Raw genomic sequence first — 24,941 nt, 5'->3', positions numbered from 1 at the left:
CTGCAAGACATTGGTTCTGAAGGTGCTTAATTTCATAGAAAAATCAACTTGAACTACTGCTTTTGAAACAAAAAGTTACATTTTAATTCAATCTCAATAGTGATTTGTACATAATAATCAAAAAGTGTCATTTCCTTTGTAAATATTTCTGAGGCTTTTAAGGTCGGATCAAAACGGGTACATTATTTCTTAAAAAATAACGATTTGCCCAAAATAAATTATGACGACAGGTCGAATCGATATGTTTAATCGAATAACCTTATTATATGGTGGCAACATTTTTTTTTACTTTTGTGGTGCGGCGCTCCTTGATGGCGCTGTCTGTCCTGTCAGTTGTCAAACAAAACACTGACAGACAGAGTGACTGGTGACATGACGATTTGGTTGCGCGCCTTTTCGATTTTCTTTCTGTGCAGCAGGATTTATTTATCAAATATTTATTATTTTGTGAATCGGCTTCTCAAAATGGAGGAAGAAGCAGTAGACGTGGCCAGTATCAACCATGGTGATATCTTGTATGAAAATAATATAAGTGAAAATGACAATGAAAATGATGAAAATGGATGTGACTGCTTAGAACCTGATTGTGGAGAACTTCATGTATAAGAATTTAAAATAATAATAAACACATTTTTTGTATGGATATTGATTTGTTTTTGTTTATAATAGTGTCATTTTTCAGACAGTAAGTTTCAAAAGGTAACATTTTACAAAACTATTGAATCAAATGGTGACATTTACTTGTGACTTGATCAAAAGGTGACATCTGATTTGTTCTTTATTTAATTTTGTGTAAATTTTAAAACATACATGAAAACTTTTAATACCTTGTAATCTATGTCTTATTAACCCATAATATTAAAAACAAAAAAAAAACAAAACACATAAAGTTCAACAAAAATATTTATTTTCTTAATTTATTCATATAATTAAAAAGTGTAAATGTCACTTTCTGTTCCTAACCTCCTCAATTAGTCCTTACAGACATACAAATATGGATGAATTATTCATGCATTTAATTGAGTCATTCGGGCAAAAAAAAAAGCTAAGCTGGATATTCCAGAGTTACCACTTCCATTAATACTCTGACTATTACGACCTAATAAAGACTTTGTCTGCAATCTAGTAAGCAGTTTTGAATTATATGAAACAGAAAAAAGTTAGCGTTGTACCAATGAGAAAGAACACAGTGAGTGTTAAACAACGAGAACACAAGTTCTATTTATTTATTTTAATGTATTCAGATAACAAACAGTTTACAAATACACAAATTGCATAGATACAAACTTAAATTGAGAAATGTGTTTGCAAATGGTTTTACCAGTGTCAATGGCCAATATTACTTCTAAGAAATTTCTCTGCCAATACTCAATTACAAAAACATTCATCCCGATACAATTAACAAAACAACTGACCATGGTATAAATGAACAAATAAAAAATACATAGCGGTAGGTACTCTTTTACGCTGCCGATTTTGCAAAATAAAGCACTAACCAAGTTACAATCCGATATAATATTAATATTGAATTTTTCTCTATTGAGAGTAAAGTGGAATAATATAGGAATTGTCAACTAAAATAAATATCGACTGGTCGAAAACGACTGGTGGACCGACGATCTGGTGAAGGTCGCGGAAGGTGCCTGGATGCGGGCAGCGCAGGACCAGTCTTTGTGGAATCCTTTGTCCAGTAGTGGACGTCATTGGCTGAAACGAATTAAATACTACTGTGCGACGCGACACCTTTGGGCGAAAAGGCGAAAGATTAATAAAATTTTGTGTAGGTACGTTTGTACTCAACTTACGTTACAGACAAAACTCATAATCAGTTAAAACCACTTTTGACTGCATAAAATCAGTCACCACAATCACCAATTTTGACTGATTGGTAAAATTTTAAATCAGGCGAAACCACATTTGACTGATTTTATGCAGTCAAAAGTGGTTTCGCCTGATTTAAAATTTTAGCAATCAGTCAAAATTCATACAAAGTGTTAAATAAAACATCGAAGCGAAAAATGACAACATGTCCTTTGCTAACGAAATCAACACAGCTCAAAACAACGAATTTTCACCTATGATAGAGCCAATTTCGTTTGGCTTATTAAAATTATTTAAGTTACATAATATTAGATATTCGATAGTCATATTTTATTACAAAACTTACTTCAAAATGTCAAAGTTCTCAATTGATTTTCAACTTTATACTTGATTTACAAAGTTGAATATCCATTGTTGAGTCGTAACTTTGTAGTAAGTTGAACTGAAACCTAAACAACAAGTGAGTACTGGAAAAATGAAATAAAATCGGAATACCAACTGCTCCACTTTTTTTTAACGTTTTTGGTTAGCGCAATGGTTAATTATATCGGGATTTCGACGACGTAACAAACAATAACGAGACGCAACGAGAACAAGACAAATAATAACCTACTATTGCTGAACATTATTGATTTGATTGAACCACGTCCAAAGTCTAGCTAAGTGTATTAAGTTTTTTACCCATCAGCTTATTTCGATTTTATAACATTTGTGACTATTGTGACAGAATCAGAATCATTTGCTTTAGTAAATATGGAACAAAAGATGGATACAGCTAACATGCTTGTTTGATTCTTGTCCTCTAAACAATGAGATCTCACAATTAGTCCTTTCAGACATACAAAATTAAATATGGATGAATTATTCATACATTTAATTGAGTCATTCGTGCAAAAAGACGAAGCAAACCTGGATATTCCAGAGTTACCACTTGCATTAATACTCTGACTATTACGACCAAAGAAGTAAAGACATTGTCTGGAATCTAGTAAGCAGTTTCAAATTATATGAAACAGAAAAAAGTTAGCGTTGTACCAATGAGAAAGAACACAGTGAGTGTTAAACAACGAGAGCAAGATTTATTTATTTCATTGTATTTAGAAAACAAACAGTACATATATAAATACACAGATGGCATAGATACAAACTCCAATTGAGAAATATGTTTGTAAATGGTTGTACAGTCAGCAACGAAAGTCCATGAACACATTAATTCGAAGAAATATACACCAATTTCTCTGCCAATACTTTACTCAATTACAAAAAAGTTCATCCCGATATAATTAACGTAACAACTGACAATGTTGGTTTAAATGAACAAATAAAAAAATACATAGCAGTAGGTACTCTTTTTACGCTGTCGATTTTTTTCAAAATAAATCACAAACCAAGTTACAATACGATATAATATTTATAGTGAATTTCTGTCCACCTTTGGGCGAAAAGGCAATTGATCAATATTTTGTATAGGTACGTTTGTGCTCAACTTATGTTACAGACAAAACTCATAATCAGTAAAAAGGGGTTTTCACTAATGCCCTTGGTCAATATCACTTTTGACTGATTTAACCAGTCAAAAGTGGTTCTGATCATGAGCGTTAGTGAAAACCACTTTTGACTGCATTAAATCAGTCAAAAGTGGTTTCGCTTGATATCAAATTTTACCAATCAGTCAAAATTCATACCTACCAAGTGTTAAATAAAGCATCGAAGCGAAAAATGACACCATGTCCTTTGGTAACGAAAACAACACGGCTCAAAACAACGAATTTTACTTCACCTAAGATAGAGCCAATTTCGTTTTGCTAATTAAAATTATTTAAGTTACACAATATCAGATATTCGATAGTCATATTATTATTATAAAACTTACTACAAAATGTCAAGTTCCCAATTGATTTTAAACTTTATACTTGATATACAAAGTTGAATATCCATTTTTGAGTCTTAACTTTGTAGTAAGTTGAACTGAAACACCTAAACAACAGATGAGTACTGAAAAAAGAATTAAAATCGGAATACCAACTGCACTACTGTTTTTTTTTTACTTTTTTGGTTATACTACCCTTGGTCAATATCACTTTTGAATGATTTATCCAGTCAAAAATGGTTTTGATTAAGAGCGTTAGTCAAAACCACTTTTGACTGCAAAAAATCAGCCAAAAGTGGTTTCGTCTGATTTTAAATTTTACCAATCAGTCAAAATTCATACAAAGTGTTAAATAAAACATCGAAGCGAAAAATGAAACCCTGTCATTGTCCTTTGCTAACGAAATCAACACAACTCAAAACAACGAATTTTAATTCACCTATGACAGAGCCTATTTTGTTTTGCTAATTAAAACAGATCAATAATTGAAATTATTTAAGTTACACATTATCACAAATATTCGAGTCAGAAGATTACAAAACTTACTACAAAATGTCAAGTTCTCAATTGATTTTAAACTTTATACTTAATACAAAGTTGAATATCCACTGACAAGTCGTAATTTTGTAGCATGTTGAACTGAAACACCTAAACAACAAGTAAGTACCGAAAAAAATAATTTAAATCGGAATACCAACTGCTCTACTTTTTTTAAACATTTTTGGTTAGCGGAATGGTTAATTATATCGGGATTTCCACCACGTAACGAACAACAACGAGACACAACGTAAACAAGACAAACAAAAACCTACTAAGTATTGCTGAACATTATTGATTTGATCGAACCACTTTAAAAGTCTAGCTAAGTGTATTAAGTTTTTTACCCATCAGATTATTTCGATTTTATACCATTTGTGACTATGTGAATCAGAATCATTTGCTTTATTAAATATGGGACAAAAGATGGATACAGCTTACATGCTCATTTGCCTCCTGTCCCCTAAAAATGAGATCCCACAATTAGTCTTTTCAGACCTACAAAAATGGATGAATTATTTATACATTTAATTGATTCATTCGTACAAAAAGACGAAGCAAAACTGAATATTCCAGAGTTACCACTTGCGTAAATACTCTGACTATTACGACCAAAGAAGTAGACATTGTCTGGAGCAGTTTCAATTTATATGAAACAGAAAAAAGTTACCGTTGTACCAATGAAAAAGAACACAGTGAGTGTTAAACAACAAGAGCAAGATTTATTCATTTCATTGTATTTCGAAAACAAACAGTATATAAATACACAGATGGCATAGATACAAACTCCAATTGAGAAACGTGTTTGTAAATGGTTGTACAGTCAGCAGCGAAAGTCCATGAACTCGAAGAGAATAATTAGAAGAAATATACACCAATTTCTCTGCCAATACTTTACTCAATTACAAAAACGTTCATGCCGATATAATTAACGAAACAACTGACAATAGTGGTTTAAATGAACAAATAAAAAAATACATAGCAGTAGGTACTCTTTTTACGCTGTCGATTTTTTTCGAAATAAATCACAAACCAAGTTACAATCCGATATAATATTTATATTGAATTTCTCTCTATTGAGAGTAAAGTTGAATATAGGAATTGATATCGACTGGTCGAAAGACGACTGGTGGACCGACGATCTGGTGAAGGTCGCGGGAGGTGCCTGGATGCGGGCAGCGCAGGACCGGTCTTTGTGGAAATCCTTTGTCCGACAGTGTACGTCATTCGGCTGAAACAGACGAAAGACTACTGTGCGACACCTTTGGGCGAAAACTCATAATCAGTAAAAAGGGGTTTTCACTAATGCACTTGGTCAATATCACTTTTGACTGATTTAACCAGTCAAAAGTGGTTCTGATCATGAGCGTTAGTGAAAACCACTTTTGACTGCATTAAATCAGTCAAAAGTGGTTTCGCTTGATATAAAATTTTACCAATCAGTCAAAATTCATACCTACCAAGTGTTAAATAAAACATCGAAGCGTAAAATGACACCATGTCCTTTGCTAACGAAAACAACACAGCTCAAAACATCGAATTTTACTTCACCTATGATAGAGCCAATTTCGTTTTGCTAATTAAATCAGATCAATAACTGATCTGTAAATCATTTAATTTACACATTATCAGATATGTCAAAGTTCTCAATTGATTTTAAACTTTATACTTAAGACAAAGTTGAATATCTATTGGGAAGTCGTAATTTTGTAGTAGGTTGACATGAAACACCTAAACAACAAGTAAGTATTGAAAAAAAAACAATAAAATCTGAATAAGTACACTCTCAACACTCCACTCCACTTTTTTTTTACTGTTTTAGTTAGCGGAATGGTTAATTATATCGGGATTTCCACCATGTAACGAACAACAACGAGAGGTAACGAGAACAAGACAAATAATAACCTTCTTTTGCTAAACATTATTGATTTGATTGAACCACGTCCAAGTCTAGCTAAGTGTATTAGTTTTTTGCCCATCAGATTATTTTGATTTTATAATATTTGTGACAGAATCAGAATCATTTGCTTTAATAAATATGGAACAAAAGATGGACACAGCTAACATGCTTGTTTGATTCTTGTCCCCTAAACAATGAGATCTCACAATTATAGTCCATTCAGACATACAAATATGGATGAATTATTCATACCTTTAATTGATTTATTCGTGCAAAAAGACGAAGCAAAACTGAATATTCCAATGTTATTCTTATTAGTTATTGTTATTGCATGAATACTCTGACTATTACGACCAAAGAAGTAAAGACATTGTCTAGTTTCTAGTAAGCAGTTTCAAATTATATGAAACAGAAAAAAGTTAGCGTTGTACCAATAAGGAAGAACACAGTGAGTGATATGATTTTATATATTTTAATGTATTCAGATAACAAACGGTTTACAAATACACAAATTGCATAGATACAAACTCAAATTGAGAAATGTGTTTGCAAATGGTTTTAACAGTGTCAATCGACAATATTACCACAGAATAATAATAAGTACTACGTACAGAAGTTTTACTTCGCGAAGGTATTAAAAAAAATGTATGCTCAATGTCATTAACAATATGGTGTAATTTAGCCTGTCTCAAGAGTCAAGCACCATTTTGTTGACAAACGTCAGTGATCGGCACTGCGCCGAAGCTATAGGGCTGACTTCGGTAAAATGATGTGACGTGAGGTGCCAAACTGCGGAAAATGGCGGAGGAAATACATGATTTAGCATGAATTATCATTAATAATATTAACTACTTATTTACCTCTCAGTGTATTGAGGCAACTTAAAAAAGTACATTCTGTGTTTATATTATAACTAGCTTTCCGCCCGCGGCTTCGCCCGCGTGGAATTTTGTCTGTCACAGAAAAACTTTATCGCGCGCGTCCCTGTTTCAAAAACCGGGATAAAAACTATCCTATGTTCTTTCCCGGGACTCAAACTATCTCTATGCCAAATTTCATCAAAATCGGTTGCGAGGTTTAAGCGGGAAAGCGTAACAGACAGACAGACAGACAGACAGAGTTACTTTCGCATTTATAATATTAGTTGGGATTTAGGCAGTTAAATACTGCACAGTATTTAGTACACCGTTTTCTTTATTTTCTTCCATCATACACAAGAATACGCGTGCGTGAGTCAATGTTCGCTCGTATGTGAGGCCTTGTCGAATAGTATCCTGTAGGTGGGCCATCGTACGTGTTTTGTTTTCGATGTAAACTCGCGGAGATGAACAGGCCTGATATTACTTCTAAGAAATCTCTGCCAATACAATACTCAATTACAAAAACATTCATCCCGATATAATTAACGAAACAACTGACCATGGTATAAATGAACAAATAAAAAAATACATAGCAGTAGGTACTCTTTTACGCTGTCAATTTTTATTAAATAATTTACTAACCAAGTTAAAATCCGAGATTATATTTATATTGAATTTCTCTCTAATGAGATAAATTCAATAGATACTAAATTTTTTCGGCTCTTCCTGTGCATTTCATTTTTAAAACATTGAAAACTTTTTTGTATGTTTGACTGGAACTAAAACAATGAAGACGAACTACGGACTATATCGACTGGTCGAAATACTACTCGTGGACCGACGATCTGGCGAAGGTCGCGAGAGGTGCCTGGCTGCGGGCGGCGCAGGACCGGTCTTTGTGGAATCCTTTGTCCAGCAGTAGACGTCATTCGGCTCAAACGAACAAAAGACTATTGTGCGACACCTTTGGGCGAAAACAGAAACGCGATAGATCAATGAAATCTTACAATTTTGCGTAGGTACGTTTATGCTCAACTATTTTTTTTTCCAATAACCTAGCTTATCAAAAAAAGGCAGACGATGTGACGATGCTAATAATCCCCTCATAAACAACGACAACGAGATATTTTTAAGAAACATAAATAAAACCAAACATTTTTTCTCTATAATAACACTACAGTTCAAATAAAGTAAGCAGATATTTAGCTTATATTTAACTTACTTGGAGGAGTACTTTATTTACTGAAGACAGAGTTTTATTTACTCTCAGACTGAATGAATGTTGACTTTTTAACTAACGCACTGTTAGAACTTTAACTACGAGTATATTAGAGTGGATAATATGTACTTTGTTTACGACAAATGACTAGTTATATAACCTCTTCCTTTTTTGTAGTCGGTTAATGAATAGTTTAACTTAAAAAAGAAATAAATCATTTTGGAAGAACAAAATATAAATAGCCCATCAAGCAATAAAAGCAGACGATGCAATAATGAAATAAGAAACGAAAACAATAAAATTGCTAAACAAAAGACAAAGTACCTAATATAACCTACATTTAAAAACTATGACTGTAGACTTCATATACATATAAAAAATATGTTAACCCACAAGTGACAATACAATGTTGATAGTAAAAGAACTAGAACAAATGTAAAGAAACCTACCTTACAAAAAGGAAGAAGGAAGGAAGACGATGCAACTATGCGAGTAATATCAACATTCTGTTAAGTAACAAAAGCAACAACAAATATTAGATGTGCACAAACGTACCTATAGTGTGATTTATCGTGCTTTCCCAAAGGAAATCGTCCAATAATCACGTGTATTTAATGTCATATTTTCATTATTAAAATCAAACAAAAAATGCAAACATCCATATCTATTGTATACCAAGGACTGTAACAAGTGTTTCTGAATTGAATATAATCCTACCAAAAACATAAATTTAAAAAAGGAAAGCCAAGTTCAATACTAAAATTATGGATGGCAGTGGGCTTCCCCGCAAAAAGAATGGAGATCTAAATGATTGCCAAGTTTATTGGAGGTTAGTTACTTTTTTATTTTTAGATTTTTTCTTATTCTTACACACAATTACCGAGCTGAATTAGGTACTATAAATCAGTCAACAATACCAAAATTCACTATTTGACCTTCATATCTTTATTACCTTTTGAGCTTCATGAAATTTGGGCTTCTAGGTGTCCTTATGGATATAATTAAATACACGTAATTTCATGTGTTTACGTTAAAGAAGTTTTGAGTTAGAGAAGGGTCAAGAGTGGCACCAAATGGTTCGTGTAATATTACACTTGGCGTTGGCTAGCCAGTTCCTTTGCTTGAACTTGGCTTGACACGCTGCCGCGTGTCTACATATATTATGCATTCACTGGCAGATGTGTTACATTGCGTACATTCAGCCTCATGCTAATTCTCTGAATATTAGCATAGGACTGTTTTTTTTTTGTTATCCTGTCCCATGTCTATCAGAAAATATACCATATTTTAATCAGGGATGTTATGGATATCCGTTACCGTAACTAACCGAAACTATTGAATATCCGAAAAAAAAACATCCGTAACCGTACCAGAAACCGATTCAAAAGTTTCGGATAGTTTCGGATAAAGGCTTCTAAATCTTAATATTTGTTACTTGTCTGGCATTCCCTGGCTCCATCTAATATCCCCGCCTGTACCTTTATCATAGGTGTCGTCATAGTACATAAAGTGGCTATGTGAGTCGCGCAGCATCTTGCTATTTGAAGTTTACCTTTTTAAAGTTCTAGTATCCGTAACCGAAATTATCCGAAACTTTCGGATAATCCGAAATGATTTCATATCCGTAACCGTAACCGAAACAGGTATAATATTATTGAAATATTCGTAACCCTACTCATAACCGAAACTTCATATCCATGACAACCCTGAATTTAATATTTTAATATATTAATAAATATCTTTGGACAATTTCACACACCCTAAAGTAAGCAATTAATATGATTGTGTAATGGGTGCTAGCTTACGGATATACTACTTATACAGGGTGTTAGGTAAATGGGTATATGAGCCGACACTAGCCCATGTTAACATGGTCATATAAATGGTATGGTGAAGTCAGAAAATTGATATCTTCATTTTAATTATTTTATTTTTCATACAAATCGGATTTTATAAAATTAATTTTGTATGAAAATTAAAAAAAAATAAACGATGATATCAAATTTCTGACTTCACCATACCATTTATATGACCATTTTAACATGGGCTAGTGTCGGCTCATATACCCATTTACCTAACATCTTGTATACTTTGCTTAAAATACATACCTACATACATATCATACATAGTAAGTAACACCCAGACCCGTCACAGAAATTAAAATTCGTCATATCAATTTCTACCCAGCCGGGAATTGAACCCGGGACCTCTCGGCATAGTAGTCCGTTCTGAACCACTACACCAAACGGCCGACATCATAACCATACTTTCGATCAGAACTTAAGACATTTATCGCTTAAACTTGAGTAAATAAAAACTTACCTTTACGGGAGTTGTTTTGAAGAATCCTCTGAATTTCACTAGCTTCGGAGCCGCTCTCTGATTCGGAATAAATAATTTGGCCACCAAATTGAGAGTTGTTTTTCTTGTTATTATTTATTACTTTATTATTTTTTCCGACACTGTTAACACTTGTCGTACGAACAGGCGGCTTTGGGGGAATACTTGAAGATCCCCTGCTTCCGCTTCTGATTTTCAAAGCATTTGGCGAATACTCGACCTGAGAATTAATTGTTTTCACACACTCATTCGCCTCTTTAGAATCCGTGCTGAGCTTTTTGATCGCATCGTTCACTTGTACAGTAGCATTATTTAAGTACTGTTCTTCAAAACTGACTCGTTTGGTTTGCTGATTAATATCTCTCGTTTCTTGCGATAAGGTACCTCGATTTAAAATTACCACAGGCTTTTTATCTTCTACTATTGATAAAACGCTGTCCTTTATAAATAACTTTTCAGGATGTCTATAAATTATATCTTGCTCTCCATAAAATTCACTTCGGCCCTTTATAAATGAATCAGTTCGTCTTTCTGGAGCATTTCTTACGAATGGAGATTTCGAATATATTGTTTGATTTGTTATATAATTCGTTAACTCTTTGCCTCTTGGTAAACTGTAACTTCTGGGCTCTATGATAAAAGAGTTTGGAGAACTGCAACTAGAGTTAGAATATGTCATGTTGTATGTAGTATTATTATGACCATGCATGGGAGATCTCATAGACTGCCTTAATAAAAACTCGTCTTCCTTCAGCTTCTGTTCTTTTAATTTTTGCCAATAAAATGCCTCTACTTTCTGACGAGTTTTTTCCTTTTCCACTGCAACATTGTCAACTTTAACATTATCTTTATGCGGTTGTACAGATCTGACTTCATTTTGATCTAGTTGTCTGGGTGAAGGCGAAGACTTATTTCGTTGACTAGATCGACTAAGTGAATTTCGCTTTTCTTCCGCTTCCATCATTGTCTTTCTAACATGTTCATAAGGTGACACCATCTTAGGCATATTTGGGATCTTATGAATAATTGGCATTGGTGAAGTGGGTGCTGAATAATTGTATGGCTTTATAATAATTTCGTTAAAAATGTCTTTATCAGTATTTCTGTTACGCGATCTGTCATTATTCTTATCCAGTGATAAGCTGCGAGCCCTATTTGGTTGAATAGTGCGTACTTCCGCTTCTTTCTTGGGTGAAATAAGAAATCTAGTACTGACTTTTTTTATTTCTGCGCCTACTGGAGCAGGATCGGCATGAACTTTTGAAGCTCTATAAATATCAATTTCATCAAGAGGTGTTATTTTACCTGTCAATTTTTCTAGAGAATGATAATATACATCTGGATATTGTGGAGTTTTGAAACTATCTACTATCGAGTTATCGCTCATTTTACTGTGGATTATTTCACTCTGAGGTTTCCGGGGGACTTGCGGCTTGGCATTATAATCTCTACAATCAATCTCTCTGTAGTTAACTATTTCATTTACATCATTTTCAACAATTAATTTATTTTTAACACTTTCTGAGACCAGAGTGCTGCTTGATGAATGATTACTAGGTATGTCTTGGCTGTAGTTATCGTTTTCACTAAATATACGATGCGATGCTGTAAGGTTTTCATAAATATTTTCATCACTTGTTTCATTTACTTGAGTTGCTTTTGCTGTAACCGTTTGAGGGTTTTGATATTGGTTACTTATCAGAGAATGCTCAGGATTACTCTTCTGATTTTTGAGATCTTTACCAACTGTAGTCTTTTCTTTACTTCTTTGGGAAAAAAATAATTGTGGAAATAGTTTTCGAAAGCTATTTGTTCGCTTTTTGCTAGTGTCAGACATTTTATGTGCGATCAGCAACGTATCATCTGCAACAAAAACAACTTTAAATACCTAATTATATTAATAAATAATTTTGCTTACGATAGGCAAAAACTCTCATAATGATTGTAAAAACTAAAAACCCAACTGCGTAAAAATGATCAGAAAAGATAGAAATAAGACAACGTAGGCTTCCACTTTGACAAAGGTCATAAATCTGTCAAACTCCATATAAAAAGCACCGGTTATTGTTATCACGTTGTTATTGTTACGGTTAAAATAAAGTTGTACAACTCTGCCGAAGTGTTCTCAAATACAGTTGGAGGCATCAATGACTACTTCTTCTATTGGTGATATGTATTTGATGCCTCACTAAGTTGTCTTGTTTCTATCTTTTCTGATAATGTTTACGCAGTCGGGTTTTTTTTACAATATTTTTTTTTTTAGTTGAATAACATAAATTGCAAGCTATTTATGAAATCTTTTAATTTGATATGTCACTCTATAGGTTATGACAAAAAAAGTTTTTGAAGACATTATGGCGCCTAAACTCGGCCATTTTATTTATTTTTCAAATTTGATATACCCAATTACCCAGTGCCATTCTCGCGGTTGAGACGAATCTAACGACACTTCTCACACTGATATTGATCAATCCGTTTAGGCCTACGGATAGATAAGGCTGTAGAGCGCGCGTATCAAAGAAATATAAGAACAATTTAAAGTTAAATTGGAATCATGGGATCCCGCTGCGATAGAATATTATAGCGCAATTTATTTCTGCATTTAAAAACTTTGTAGATTTTATTCGTAAAAGCAAGTGATTTTCCTGGAATTCCTTACTAGTCAGGTCAAGTAATAAATATTCAGCGAGTCGGGTTTTCTCCGCTTCGATCGATACCAGTTGAATATTGAAGATATTCATCTTAAATATTTACTCAACATCTCCGAGAGCTGTTCATATTATGAAATGAAAGTTACTTTAATACTACACACCATATTGGCTTCGCCATAACCACATAAATGAATGAAAAGATTCTTCCCAGTGACTATGTAAACTCATTATTCTGTATAATGATTATTAATTTTATTATTAAGAATAAATTGAAAGTAATATTTAATAGGTAGGTACTAGCTTTGTGGATTTTTTTCTGTCACAGAAAAACTTTATCGCGGGGTCCCTATTTCAAAAAGCGGTATTAAAACTATCCTATGTCCTTTCTCGGGATTCAAACTATCTATATTCCAAATTTCATCAAAATCGGTTCAGTAGTTTAGGTGTGAAAGCAAGATAGACAGACAGAGTTACTTTCGCATTTAAATATTAGTATAGAAGTATAGATTTCTTTTTGTATACGATATTATTATCATTGATAATAATAGTTACCGATAAAAGTGTAAAAATTTATCTTCTTCTGGGTGTGGTAGATAAAACAATGACAACAGCTTAATAATAACATACAAACGAAGGTCACGTCAAAAAAGATGCAACTTACTGATCCATGTATAAAAACGAGCTCTTTCGTTCGTACGATAATAAAGATTGGTAATTTAGTCACACTTCACCAAATCATTACAATAAACGTCAATTTATTATTCAAGAGCTCTTTGATTAGGTACCCAAAAATAAATCAATTTTTATTAGGTAGTGGAGGATGTGGTGGAGGCACTTTACTCGGAAATCGGACCATTATCATTGTATTTTCTTTGTAAAAAACTGGATACTTATTACGGTTCTTGATCTCAAGCGGTTAATACAATTAAATAATTATGCAGATTCTGAATACGTACGTGGTTGAGTTGAGACCAATATTATGGCTTAAGGAAAATTCGTGCATTGGCAAGAAGTTTTTAGTCGAACACGTGCGCCCTTCCAAAACCATTTAGTACAGAAATAATACTTATACAGTGCAGCAGCCTGTCTGGCGCAACGTAATTGCTTTTAGCGGCTACGCTATATTTTGTCTGGGATTTTCTGATAGTAACGAACGATTCTATCAGGGATGCTCGTCTTTGAAGACTCCGAATAAATGAAATTAAAACCGCGGATGAAATTAAAAACGAAGGATGCCTAGTCCGATTAAGGCTTGGTATTTCTGCTAAAGTAGGTATTTCGCGCTGTCAAAATCTGCGCGCGCAATACTTCGCCGAAGACAGCGCGCCAAAGAGCTCTCGCGGCTATACAGTATAGAAATACGCACTTAGAAATACGCAGTTGGTTAGGTTAGGTTGACTTCCTTCCGTTCAAGCGTCACACTCACAGTACTTTCTAATACAAATCATATCCAAGTGATACAAATTAAACAACAATTACAACTTTCCAAAATTTTTAGGAATATATTTTAGAATCGAATAAATATGGAATATAACTGCCAAAGTAAGCACGGTTCAAAGAGGCGTGGCGTCACCCGACCTTCCGGAAGTTCCGCGCGGGCTAAAAGAATTTCAAGATTACGTCACCCGACCTATCGGTAGATCCTCGGGAGCTTGAGCGATTGGAAAAACATTTTATGATCAGTTACTCGTAGTAGCGATTATTTAGAGCTTGGATAATAAATTATAGTTGTTGCAATTCACAAAGCTTTGCATGTGGTTAATTACATTAATCAGTACATGCATCAATTTTGTTCAGTCTTTTTGTTTATTAATAAATAAAAATATCATACTAAAATTGCATACATATTTGTTTGTATTGGTCTGGGTGTTTTCTTTCCATAATTTATGTATAACGTATGTACGGGGCTCTGTATCGAAAATCACTATGAGCAATAAGCATCACACACGGTTACCTGGAGTGCATTACCGCAGCAAAAAGCTTGCCATCTTAAATGAACGGTATAATCACAGAATAAGTAATAGTACAGGTAGGTACAGAAGGATTACTCCGCAAGACGATTTAAATAAATGCGAGTCTTGCTACGACGCGATACAGTGGAATTCAGCTCGCACAGCACTACGTACCTACAATTTTATTCACCTACAAGTTTTGTCTCTTTCTATCGCGTGCCTCTGAACTCTTCTTACGCTGCTAGGGTTGCTATGCTGTCTAGTGAAAAAATAGAATTAATCTACTCAGGTATTTGTAATGAGGTACGTATGTAGGTAAGTATTAGTGTTATTTTACCTTTGTAAAAATAACATTTTAAATATACCTACTTAGGATAAAAAAGTACTTATTTTAATACAATGTCTTCATTCATACCTATTTTAACATAAGACAAATAAATTAAACATACCTACTATCACAGAAGAAAGAATGACATCATACCTACCAACTTACTACGCAAACACGAAACGGCTACATCTTAGAACGAGAGGCATCACCCGAAAATCATATTTGTATTTGGCTTTGCACAAACTTAATCTAATGTTACTCGCTGTACTTTGGCAACAATTTATTTTTTACTGAATATTGTTGGGTACCTACGCATTATAGTAAAAGAACTAGCTTGTCGTAATTTGGTGTATCGATGTTACTCTTCCGTTTCATTTACCTACACGGAAAGGTAATAGTTAATATTTTAACGATAAAATTCTTAAAACATCATAAATTGTATTCAAAAGAAATTATTTATTAAAGGCAAAACATCAAGTCCCGACGGGCGCGCGCGTGACACTCGACTGATATAATACCCGCCGGCGGGGCGCTTCGCTGTAGGTAATTATCGGATGTACCGCGCGGAGTGAGCCAGGTCTGGTATAATATCGAGGTTTCGTCAGTACAGTTGCTAACAAAGGTGTTTGTGTAGTGTAGTTGAGTTGAGAGGTCAGATTATTGAAATAATAAAACGAACATTTTATTTTTTAAATACATTTTAAAAATAATTTACATTACAGATAACAATGAGAGGATGACATTGCAAGGTGGTGCCAGTCCAGTCTTAAATCCGTTGATATATGCTGCATCTGCCATGTTTTTGGCTAAAAGATTCTTCTATCTTGCAGTTTAGACTTTTATTACAGACCTCAGACAGTATTTTTGGAAAACTTTTACGCATGGTGGAGGAAGGGACGCTCTAGAGACTCAAGTCTAGAAGGAGTCATATGAACTCCAAGTTTTAAATCCGTTGACATCTGCTGCATCTGCCATCTTTTTGGCTAGAAGATTCTTCTGTTTTGCAGCTTAGTCCTTTAGCTACAGACCTTAGACAGTATTTTGTGAAAATTCTTACGCATGGTGGAGGAAGGGACGCTCTAGACACTCAAGTCTACAAGGAGTCACATGAACTCCAGTTTTAAATCCGTTGACATCTGCTGCATCTGCCATCTTTTTGGCTAGAAGATTCTTCTATCTTGCAGCTTAGACCTTTAGCTACAGACCTTAGACAGTATTTTTTATTATTTATTTGTGTCAGTGTGCTCTTCTAAAGAGTGTAAGACGATTGTATGTAGGTGCTATTAAAATGTAATTTTAACTCATTGGTTTTGTCTCATATTTGAGGAATGTACTATGTATCATGAGTAGAGTCTTCGTTTAAAAGGATGCGAACGATTTAAATTTCAATAGGTAGACAAAATTGATAATTCTTATTTATCAAAAAATTTAGCTTTCTATAGTAACACTGATATTATTATACTGTGACTCATCAAAGTCATCATTGTCAAAAATATTGACAAATCGCGAACTGTCACGGCCAAAAAACTGACACGCGTCCGACCTCCGTAAGCGCCACCGCGCGACTGATTGAGATTGTCTAAGCCGTCATGGACGATTTTTTCCACATTTTTTAACATAGTAACTAAATAAGACGCAATATAAAAATTTCATCCGTTAAAAGCCCTCAAGTTATTTCTGAACTTTAATTTAGTAAAAGATTTAGAATCTCAAATCGCTTATTTTAAAAATAAAACCATAAATAGAAAACGAATAGAGGTAACTTTGGGAATTTATTCTATCGAGTCAACTTCATCAAATCGTGTTTCCATCCGTTAATAGCCCTAGAAAATATCCTCAACTATGCCCAATAAAAATCTTAGCCTTTAATTTTACTGTTTAGTACCTCAAAAATGAAAAATGAAAACCTCATTTTCGCCATTTTCTCTGCTACCCGGCCTTAATCAAAAAATAATGCTTGGAACACAATTTGTAACTTCGTAAGTTTGTTTTCTCTCGTAGCGCTTGAGCCGCGGGAGAGGGGGTTTGATATTTTCAAATCATGAGGAAATCGATTATATCAACGCTTTTTAAACAATTCAACACTTCGACCAAGGGTGTATATGTCGGTCGAACAGTTAGATATCGTATTTGACAAAAGGCTCCTCTCCATAAAGTGATTTGGCAAAGAGGTGCCAAGATAACCACTTTGTCACAAAGAACTACCTACCACGGAAGGAAATGTATTTACGTTAGTCTTTGACGGCTATTTCTTATCAACCTCTAACTGTACGAAAGTAACAGAGCATCAAAGGCGCTATCGACTCAGCAAGTCTGTTGATATCCATATCATCGAAGACACAGAGATGAACGTCAAATAAGAAGATTCTGTCGAATAAGTCCTGCAGGTGAGAAGGACAATGGGATCAGAACCCTTCAAGATGAAAGTGATGCGGACATTCTGATCGTAGATACGGCTGATCAATGTACAACGTGCACATTCACAGACGTGGCAATCAGCGGGGCTATGGTATACGGTGAAATCATAAATCCTGACTACTTAAGTCATTTGAGAGGACAACGCAATAGTGCTTGCTAAATTCATTTGGGATTAGTCGAGTAAGTAGGAGAATACGTAAGCGCGTGAAGCGATTGTGGTTTGAAGAATAACGGTTCTTCGGAATATCAATTTGTTATTCTTTACGAAAAATTCTGACACGGAATTTTTCATTTTGTACGACCTGAATGTGGTTCAAATTGAAAAACGTTCATGGAGAGGTAGGTAAATAATAAATATTACCTACATACAGGAGTTTACGAGGAATTGGTTGAAATCGAATATCGACCTGTCGGTATGAAGGTCTGGTAAGCCATAAAATGTCAGTGAAATATTGAATGCAGCTAAAATTGTGAGGAGTGGTAACTTATTTTTTTTAATTACTTACTAGATCTCATTCATATCAATTTTCGTTGGAAGTTTGCATGGTAAATTGGTAATGTACATCATATATTTTTTTAGTTTTATCAATCTCTTAACTTAAAAGTTACGGGGGGGGGGGGCGACGACGACGACGACACATTTTACCACTTTGGAAGCGTTTCTCGCGCAAACTATTAAGTTTAGAAAAAATTATATTAGAAACCTCAATATCATTTTTGAAGACTTTTTTTCTATTTTTGAGTGAAAATCGTAATGCGGTTCACAGAATACATCTACATACCAAGTTTCAACAGTAATAGCTCTTAAAGTTTCGGAAAAAAGTGGCTGTGACATACGGACGCACAGACAGACATGACGAATCTAAGGCTAAGAACTCACGGCGCGATTTTCACCCGCGACCTCAGCGGTTGCCGGCCCGCTGCTTCTGTAGAATGCAGATACTTATGTAATTTAAAAACTAATGCAAAACTCAAGGCGCGGTTTGCTGCGCCCGCAGTGTGCGCGGTTGTATGCGGGTCCCGCTGCATCGGCAGGCAACTATGTATTGGAATCGCGCGGGCCGCGAACAGCAGCCTCTGCGGTTTTCGATTGGTGAGCGACCATTTTGTACCAGTGACTTAACTGCCCGTCTTGCCCGCCACCTTTGCGGACGATGATCGACGGCTGCGTAACCGCTGACTGAAATAACCGGTGGTCCCGTGAATTTTGAAATAAACCCGCAATTCCACAACCGCCGTGGGCGCGGGTGAAAATCGCGCCGTGAGTTTTTAGCCTATAGGCTTCCGTTTTTTACCATTTGGCTACGGAACCCTAAAAAGGGAATGATGAAGCGTATTAAAAAGCGCTTTGTTTGTATTGTAGGTAGGTATTATTATTATTTACTTACGATTCGCAATTTTCGCGCGTTCCAATACATAGGGACATCAGTAATTACGACAGTAAACCAGACAAAAATGTACCTACTTCATTAGATAAAAGTTATGCAGAATACGTTTTCACTAGATTCTTGGGTATTTTCGTAATACATTAGGTAGGTACGTACATTATATACCTGCCTACCTACTTAGTTGGTAAATCTAAGATAGTACCTACCTACCTACCAGATCGTATCCACAAACACTACCGATATACCTAGGTACCTAAGTACTAAACATAATTACTATTAATTTTATCTAATTAATGTAAAACAGCGTTCGTTGTTATAATAATTAAGACTCACCATCAACTGAGTAGGTATGAGTCATGGCAGAAAATAAACCAACACCACTCGAATTTGCTGCATTTACGAGTAATATTATGTCATCTGTTCAAAACTTAACCTCGATAAGTTTGACAGTTTCACTATGTAACTTATCTTCTCTTAACCGGGTAACAACCTGGGATTCGCTTTATCACTATTTACAACAAATTTAGATGACATTAGGTATCATAATTATCAACAAATATGTACAATACGGTTCAGAGTGGACCACTTCACAAGTTATTACTCACACGCACGCAAACATCTAAAAAGTTTGTTGTTCTCCAGCAGGGTTGGGTTTTCATGAAATATTTCGCGTTAATTACTGACAGTGAGCTAGTCTTAAAATTTCTTTGAACTGATCATGTCAAACTAAAATGTTTAGCTTAACTTGCGAGGAATGTTAATACTTTGATGCAAAGAAGGCTAACAAACATTTTACAAAAGTTTAGTTGAAGGCCATGCAACCTCGTAATATAAGTTGACTTATTAATCACACTGAATTAGCCTCTATTGTACAGCAGATAAGACTCAATTCTTTTGTACTGTTTGTAAATAATCTAAACATGTCAAAAGACGTTCCTTTTACCAAACAAAATTGTATTTTACCTTGTGTTGATTCCTTTATGGATTGTTTTTGCTGATTGTTATAAATAATCAAACAATTCACCAAATCTCTATTCTAACTTATCACTTCTTTAACTATTTGTTTACGCTCGCAACCAGTGTTGCCAGTCGGGTCTTGTCAGAAATTACCAGAAATATAAAAAAAAGTAACCTTTTTGAATAAAAAGTAACCTTCATACGGGGGGGGGGGGGGGTGCGGAGCGATTGTGTAAAGGAATACAATTGATCATCAATCGTTTACCTAAATTCGAAATTTTGATCATTCCATGAAGACCGAAAAGTGACCGGTCGTATAAAACCGTTTCCTGGATTTAACAAATAATAAATCAAATTCATGTTTAAATGCAGTTTATGACATAATTTTTAAATTGTCACTATTAATATTTTTTACTGAATAACCTGTAAAAGTTAATTCCACAATTTCTGAAAAATCACCTAAGTAACCTTTTCATTAGTGTAACCTAAAAGTAACCTATGCAGTTCAAAAGTAACCTAAAAGGTTACAAAAGTAACCTTCTGGCAACACTGCTCGCAACTCACGTGTAATGTAATCTGTGCCCAGACCTAAAGACCATAGATTAAAGTTTAAGGTCTCAGACCCAACAACAACTTTTTTTTACTTCATTCAAACGTTAAAATAGTAAGTACTAATTATGGCGGGAAATTTAAAAGTATAGAATGAATTTGATCTGCCATAAAACTTTTATTTTTTTTAGTGTGAGTTGTAAAATGGATGTGATTACACGGTTTGAGCTCACAGTATTATCAAACTCTGATCTCCGCTAGTAGCAATTCTGCTTGTTTTGAACGTTTTGAATTGCGATTTTTATTTTCTTTCTTCAACCTTTCAACGCTTCAAAACGTCTATGCCATGTCACATGGCAATAACAATATCAATGTCATGTCAATAAAAAAACTTATCGAGCATGAAGGTTGACTTTTTTTTTACAACCCCTAACAAATCAAACGGAATGCGGGCGAAAATGTTTATCAAGAGTAAACACAAAACAGCGGAATATTTTTTTTGTTTTTGACTTAGCTTTTGCATGAGTTACAAAATACATATTATACCTATTTATTTATTCTCAAAAACATCACGTTGTGTAAATGCATTACATGAAATTAATGCAAGCAAATATGTTTATAAAATATTTCAAATTAATGGTAATTAGTTAAAATCAAAATTAAATAAACAATTTAAACATTTGCACTTTGTGTTGGAATAAAACACTACTGATTAATGGTCATAAAATATTATAATTTTACAGTAGAATCCTAATTTAACTTTTTAAAATCGATGAACTTATAAAAGTGTATGCGCGAGTCTTTTTTTTATAATTTTAATTTAAATAAGTACTAAAATAACATTCTCTCACTGGCTTTGGCCTTGTCTTACTACTATTCGTATCATTAAGTCCACCTTTTTTTTTTTTTTTTTTTATGTGATAGGAGGCAAACGAGCAGACGGATCACCTGATGGTAAGCAATTGCCGTCGCCCATGTACACCCGCAACATCAGTGTAGTCACAAGTGCGCTGCCAACCTTTTAAATCCCATTCCCCCCCAATTGGGCCTCCGGTATCCTCACTCACTCGGCGAAACACAGCGCAAGCGCTGCTTCACGCCGGTTTTTTGTGAGGCCGTGGTATCACTCCGGTCGAGCCGGCCCATTCATGCCGAAGCGTGGCTCTCCCACGGATTACCAGGATGTTAGCGCCATCTATACGTCATATGTGAACCTACAAACTGGGATTCGATTTTAACGACATCTAGGGCAGGTGACCCGGTTTTGGCCATTTTAAGAATTTTTTAGACTTTGAGGCTATATCATTTTACAGTTTTTGTTATCACGGACTTATTTCTTGTAAAAAGTGATTAAATATATTTAGATCTAGCCTAAGGATACATTTTTTTTCATAATGATTCAATGGAAAAATAATCCTGTAGAAAAGAAAAAGAAATGGGAATTTGTGCCATTTTTGGCCAGCTTTACCCCATTTCTGGCCACAGTCATGTGCCAGTTTTGGCCATCAAAATTCATCGAAAAAAAAACAAAAACTACTCGACGGATTTTAACGAAACTTGGTACAATTATTTTTCATACTCCTGGGCAGGTTATAGTATACTTAGGAATTCCCACGGGAACAGGAATTAGCGGGAAAATCTTTTGTATGAAAAATCTAAACTGCTTAAGTTAGACTCTTGAAATTTGGCATGTAGGTACCTTAGTAAACTTAAAGCTTAGTTACAACAAGGAATTCCCGAAATTCCCACGGGAAAGGGAATTAGCGGGAAAATCCTTTTGTATGAAAAATCTAAACTGCTTAAGTTAGACGCTTGAAATTTGGTATGTAGGTACCTTAGTAAACTTAAAGCTTAGTTACAACAAGGAATTCCTGAAATTCCCACGAGAACGGGAATTCCCGAAATTCCCACGGAAACGGGAATTTGTGGGAAAATCCTTTTGTATGAAAAATCTAAACTGCTTAAGTTAGACGCTTGAAATTTGGTATGTAGGTACCTTAGTAAACTTAGAGCTTAGTTACAAGGAATTCCCGAAATTCCCACGGGAACGGGAATTAGCGGGAAAATCCTTTTGTATGAAAAATCTAAACCGCCTAAGTTAGACGCTTGAAATTTTGCATGCAGGTACCTTAGTAAACTTAAAGCTTAGTTACAACAGGATATTGCAAAATTCCCACGGGAACGGGAGTTAGCGGGAAAAAACATTTGTACGAAAAATCTAAACCGCGTAAGATAGATGAAGGGGGTAAAACGGGATCCACGCGTACGAAGTCGTGGGCGGCCGCTAGTATGAAATATAATATCTCAGCTTGAATTGAAATCAACATTAACCTATAGTATAAGTTTATGCGGTTAGTACTGGAACAATTTTCTTTTCACAACACCGATTTTTTTAGTATTTGGTTTCGATGGAGGCATTATAATCGTAACTCTGAAAATGAATCGATTACTTATATCAAAATAGCTAAGTAATTAAATTGAAAAATCACGATAAAAACTAAATGGCCAAAAGTGGGGTTCTTCGTGCACCACTTTTGGCCATTCATGTGGCCAAAGATGGGAAAATTCATTCATTCTGGCTCCATTAGTGGCCACCTCTCATAAACCCCTTAATAAACAAATAGCGATAAAATATCATTAGTACCACTTAGACAGTGTATTCTTTATTAAGGATTAACATAAACATTTAAAAAAATAAGAAGGATTTAGAAAATAATGATTGTTTACTCACCCGCTCGCCTTAGCCTTTTTGCTAAGACTTAAAACAATTAACGCTTCTCAAAAAATAATGACTTGTTGGATTGAAGTGAAGCTTGACACATCAAAGCTGTTAACGCTATCAGTGTTGCTAATATTAGATATTTTTATTCCCGTAAACCGTAGAGTAATATTTAGTCTTTGCCTTAGTTATAACGATTTGAAGTTCTAAATGGCCACAAAGGGGTCGGTGGCCACAACCGGGTCACTTGCCCTATATGGAAATAAAGAAACTACTTAAGTAGGTATAATAATATAAAAACAATTTAAATACGTTTTAGTTTCTATTAACGCGTATGTTGTTTGGTTTCTAATCAAGTAAATTCACGTGCAAAGTTATTTATTGTATTCTGAGTCTACTACCGTCGACTATGCTAGCACCTGTTTAACAGATGAAACATGAGATGGCGCTTATTGCCATTTTATAAGATCGTTTAGATTTTTTGGGGTTCTGTAGCCAAATAGCAAAAAACGGAACCCTTATAGATTATGTTTGTCTGTCCGTCTTTCTGTCCAATGTCACAGCCACTTTTTTCCGAAACTATAAGAGCAATACTGTTGAATCATTGGTATTTATTTAGATGTATTCTGTAAACTGCATTAAGATTTTCACACAAAAATAGAAAAAAAAGCAATAAATTTTGGGGGTTCCCCATAACTACTTAGAACTGAAACTCAAAATAATTTTTTTTCATCAAACCCATACGTGTGGGGTATCGGTATAATTATTGTAGGGATGTTATAGATAATTATGTAGTTTCGGTTATGGATACGGTTACGGATATAGGAATAATACGTTACGTATGTTACGGATATTTATGCTTTAGAATGCAATTTGCAATAGTGGTCCAAAACGGTTCATTCATGGCCGCACACTATATACATCGAATAAAAAGTAATTAAAAAATTAAAATTGATTCTAGATGGCGCTATAAAGCTAAATCGGGCTGTTATGCCTTTTCATATTAATGCCATTACATCCGAAACTATCCGAAACTTTTTAATCAGTTACGGTTAAGTACGGATATATTTTATTTCGGACATCCGAAAGTTTCGGTTACGGTTACGGATATCCATAACATCCCTGATATATTCGGGTATGGATAGGTCTTCAAAAATTGTCTAGTGTGTAAAAACATACTGTAGATAGCATTTTGCACAAAGAAAACATTATAGAAAGATAACTTTAGTATTTGTCCACCATTGACCAGCATTGGTAATATCACTAAGCACGGAGTCAATTATTTTAATAGTTATTATCTATTAATAACATACTTTTCAGCAACATGGTGAGGGTTTTTATGTTCTTGGTCGGGCTGTAATACAAACATACAATTATTATGGTCATGGCCACACGTTTTAGTAGTTTATGATTTGCCTCCGTATAACCCGTG

General features: G+C 34.5%; 1 protein-coding gene across 1 annotated transcript in view; it reads right to left on the bottom strand.

Annotated features, from left to right (window-relative positions):
* The window catches only part of LOC135087027 (coiled-coil domain-containing protein AGAP005037), a 195,184-nt gene extending 175,316 nt beyond the window's left edge, over positions 1–19,868 (bottom strand). The window contains exons 1-2 of the mRNA XM_063981878.1: positions 19,618–19,868; positions 10,530–12,410 (exon numbers count right to left, since the gene is read on the bottom strand). Coding sequence (XP_063837948.1) covers positions 10,530–12,410; positions 19,618–19,642 — 1,906 coding nt within the window. The 5' untranslated portion in view covers positions 19,643–19,868. The remainder of the gene's footprint in view (positions 1–10,529; positions 12,411–19,617) is intronic.
* Between the last annotated feature and the right edge of the window lie 5,073 nt (positions 19,869–24,941).

The sequence above is a fragment of the Ostrinia nubilalis genome, chromosome Z, assembly GCF_963855985.1.
Source record: "Ostrinia nubilalis chromosome Z, ilOstNubi1.1, whole genome shotgun sequence".
Classification (NCBI taxonomy): domain Eukaryota; kingdom Metazoa; phylum Arthropoda; class Insecta; order Lepidoptera; family Crambidae; genus Ostrinia; species Ostrinia nubilalis.
The sequence above is the reverse complement of the archived record's forward strand: the minus strand, read 5'-3'. Positions and strand labels throughout refer to the sequence as shown.